Consider the following 3201-nt stretch of genomic DNA (forward strand, 5'->3'; position numbering starts at 1 on the left):
GTAGCATTTTGGTTTTTGCCAGTCGGAGCTAGATTGCTGGAACAAATTCCGTCTATCGTTCTGGAAGTTGACAATTTAAATAAATAAACTCAAGGCACAACTAGGTAAACAATGGGACTGAATGAATGAGAGAAATGGAATGTTTTTTTTTTTTATGGTGGCTGAATTTATATAAGCTAGTTTTCTTGCATCGTATTCCTCAACCAATACAAATATTAAAAATATTACTAAAAACTAAGCACACGAAAATCTGCCATTGTGGATACAGTGCCCGAGGTACTCCCGGTTGAGAAGAACCGATGTAAGTTAACGAAGCGAACCCAACGACAGCTTGTCAGACATGGGTATCGCTGATTGCGTTAAATTGCCGGCTAACTATTTTCTTTTAAGATGGTGGTCCTTAGCGTCTGAAGCAGTAATACGTACTATTCCTGTGCACTGATTGCAATGATAATTGGGCAAAACGGTGGATGTACAAAAAAGAAAAATCCTTGGTTTTAGGCAATTGGTTTTTTCCGCAGTTCTTGATGTTTCAGCCGGTTAGATCGTATAATAAAAATTTTTAAAGAAAAATTTCCATCAGGACTAATTCCTCATCTGTAGAAGTGCATATTGTCCTCAATTCATGCTTGAAGACTAGCTGTTTCTTGACTTTAAGGTTTAAGGCTGCAATGGGCATATAGCGCCTACGAGTATTAAAGGGTGTTTATTGGAATAGCTTTCACAATTTGTGTGTGGGGGGGGGGCGGATTGGATGAAAAACGTCTTAACTTTTTATTTTGTTGTTTGTTTTTATTTAATGATAATATTAAATATTCTTTGTTTTTTTTTCCCTTTTATTTATATAGACCTTTTTTCCTATACCCCCACTTACACATCTGACTATGGCTTCACAGGAGAATTCCAGATTCAAGGGAAATTCTCAATTAAGTATAATTACCTTCGGAAAGGCTGAGTGTTCAAGAATGACAAAAACATACATTAACATATAACATAACATAGTTTATTAACATATATATGTACAACATGATAAAATGATCAAAACCCAAGCATATACTAATATTATTCAAATTTGCCTATGTAGCATCAGATATATATGCAATTTAGTACATTGGGTTTTCACTTGAAGGGTTGTTTCTTTGTACACAACAAGATGAATTTTCCTCTCAAAAACACACACCGGTACTGGTCGAGATTTGGTTTCCATTAAATAATGAAACCACTGAAAATTTTTTGTGTAGTAATCAGAAGGAGGAGAAAGATGAATATCATTTAGTGAACAAAATCCCACCGGAAATATGTACGGCGAAGAAATATGATAACAAAACTGATCTGAACCATTGAATGATAAATAGGCCGTCAAAACGGATTACTAGATATCCCTTCTTTAAAATTTTTGCTACTGTAGCTACGCGAATAGTACTAAAGCTAACAGGATCAACAGCTTCCCATTTCATTCCTACCTTAATCGTATTAGGAGGCAACATGATGCCAGTCATACGACTGAAACAAGAAGATGGCGCAATGTCATCTTTGTTAAAATGCCAAGGAAATGTATTTGATGGCTGCACGTATCCAACTTCCTCTGCCCATTCAACGGGATGTATTAACGGGGAATTTGCGTTGAACCAACACCCATCATTCTCATCCTCATAAACAACTTGCAAATGGCACCCAACAATTTTAGTAATACGTGCTAACTTAATAGCAGAAATGCAATTTTTATCACCTGCTTCTAGCTTCATTCCAACTTTGAATTTTGTTTTCAAGCTTTCTTGAACAATTTGTGGACAATTTACAGGAACTGTTGCGGGTCTGTCAAGTGCCTTCATCAAGTATGCACGCCAATTATTACAGCTATTTAGGATTTTTGGTGGTATGAGCACCTCCCCATTTAAAGCACACCAACCCAAATGACGTATATCCTCCTTGTAAAGATTAATCCAGAAATCATGGACATCGTTTCTTTCGTAACATTGATATCTAAGTTTAGCCATTAAACCTTCAATCCTAACGATTGTAGCAATACAGTAGGCAGTATGAAAAATATCGTGATGAAAACTTGATTCCTTGTGCTTTATTTCAATGTGGACGTCAATTGCCATATGGTTCCAAATAGTGGAGAGTGGTATGTGTTTAAAGCAAGATGCTGAAACTGCTTTCAGGTGTTCATTTGAGGACAGATATAATTTTCATTCAAGCGGTTACTTTAAAGTATATTCCTTAATTTTTTATTTTATTTTAACATCTAAATTCTTATGCTTTGGTTGACTTCCTTCTGTTACTAGCATTGGCTGTAACTTCTGTGGATTTAATTCTGTTGCTGGTGCATGCTTGAACTTCAATCGGGAAATTGGATTTGAATTCTCGTCATCATCCGTGCTTATTCCAACCACGTCTATGAATTCGCCTTCTTCTTCAAATGAGGACATGATGGGAGCAAAGCGTTTTCTTCTTCTGTATTAAAATGTGTCTAGGAATAGATGAAGTTTTGAAAACATATTTAATTTTTTCAAGAATTAAAGCAGGTAAGAAAAAGGTTGAGTTTCTAGTAGTCATAATAACACTAATTTTTATTATATAAGATTATTTATTTTCATTTTAGAAGTTTCTTTTCTCTCTTACAAACTTTCAACATTTTGTAACGTGTCACTACCACTGGTTATCTCAAATACAACAATTAATATTAAAACTAATTGTTGTATTTCAGATATTGTAATACTGTGATATATTATTATACTGTATAATAATATCATATAATCTATCTATCTATATATATAAAGGTATAATATTTGATTTGTCATCATATTTTGTACCAAATAAAGTTGACAATTTGTAGTACATAACTCACTGTTGACCCATCACAGAACATGAGTAAAAGTGAATAATATTCAAAGTAATATATACGAATAAAAAGGGGAATGAAAGAAAAAAGAAAAAAAGGGGTTTAATTTAGTTTTCGCAAAGGAGCCGAAATACTTGTTTTCAAAAGGAACCAATTCTCCATATAGCCTTAGTAGATGACAGAGGAACAGTAAGTTCCCTCCCCTCTCAATATTTTTTTCATCTTTTTTACTTATTTCCACTGTTGAAAATACAGTTATCTTTTTACTCTGATAAAAAAAAAAGTTTGAGTACCACTGGTCTAGCGTATAACAAGCAACACTATTAATACATATTCATATTCTTAAATCATTACAA

The 3201-nt window shown here is 33.7% G+C and overlaps 1 protein-coding gene across 1 annotated transcript; it reads right to left on the bottom strand.

The window, feature by feature from the left end:
* Positions 1-1268: 1268 nt before the first annotated feature.
* Positions 1269-2105, bottom strand: LOC150091046 (MBT domain-containing protein 1-like). The gene has a single exon (XM_090381458.1). The coding sequence runs from the start codon at positions 2103-2105 to the stop codon at positions 1269-1271; it is 837 nt and encodes a 278-aa protein (XP_090237584.1).
* Positions 2106-3201: the final 1096 nt, after the last annotated feature.

This window comes from Mastigoproctus giganteus, chromosome 1, assembly GCF_048544385.1.
Source record: "Mastigoproctus giganteus isolate SK-2022 chromosome 1, ASM4854438v1, whole genome shotgun sequence".
NCBI classification, from domain to species: Eukaryota; Metazoa; Arthropoda; class Arachnida; order Uropygi; family Thelyphonidae; genus Mastigoproctus; species Mastigoproctus giganteus.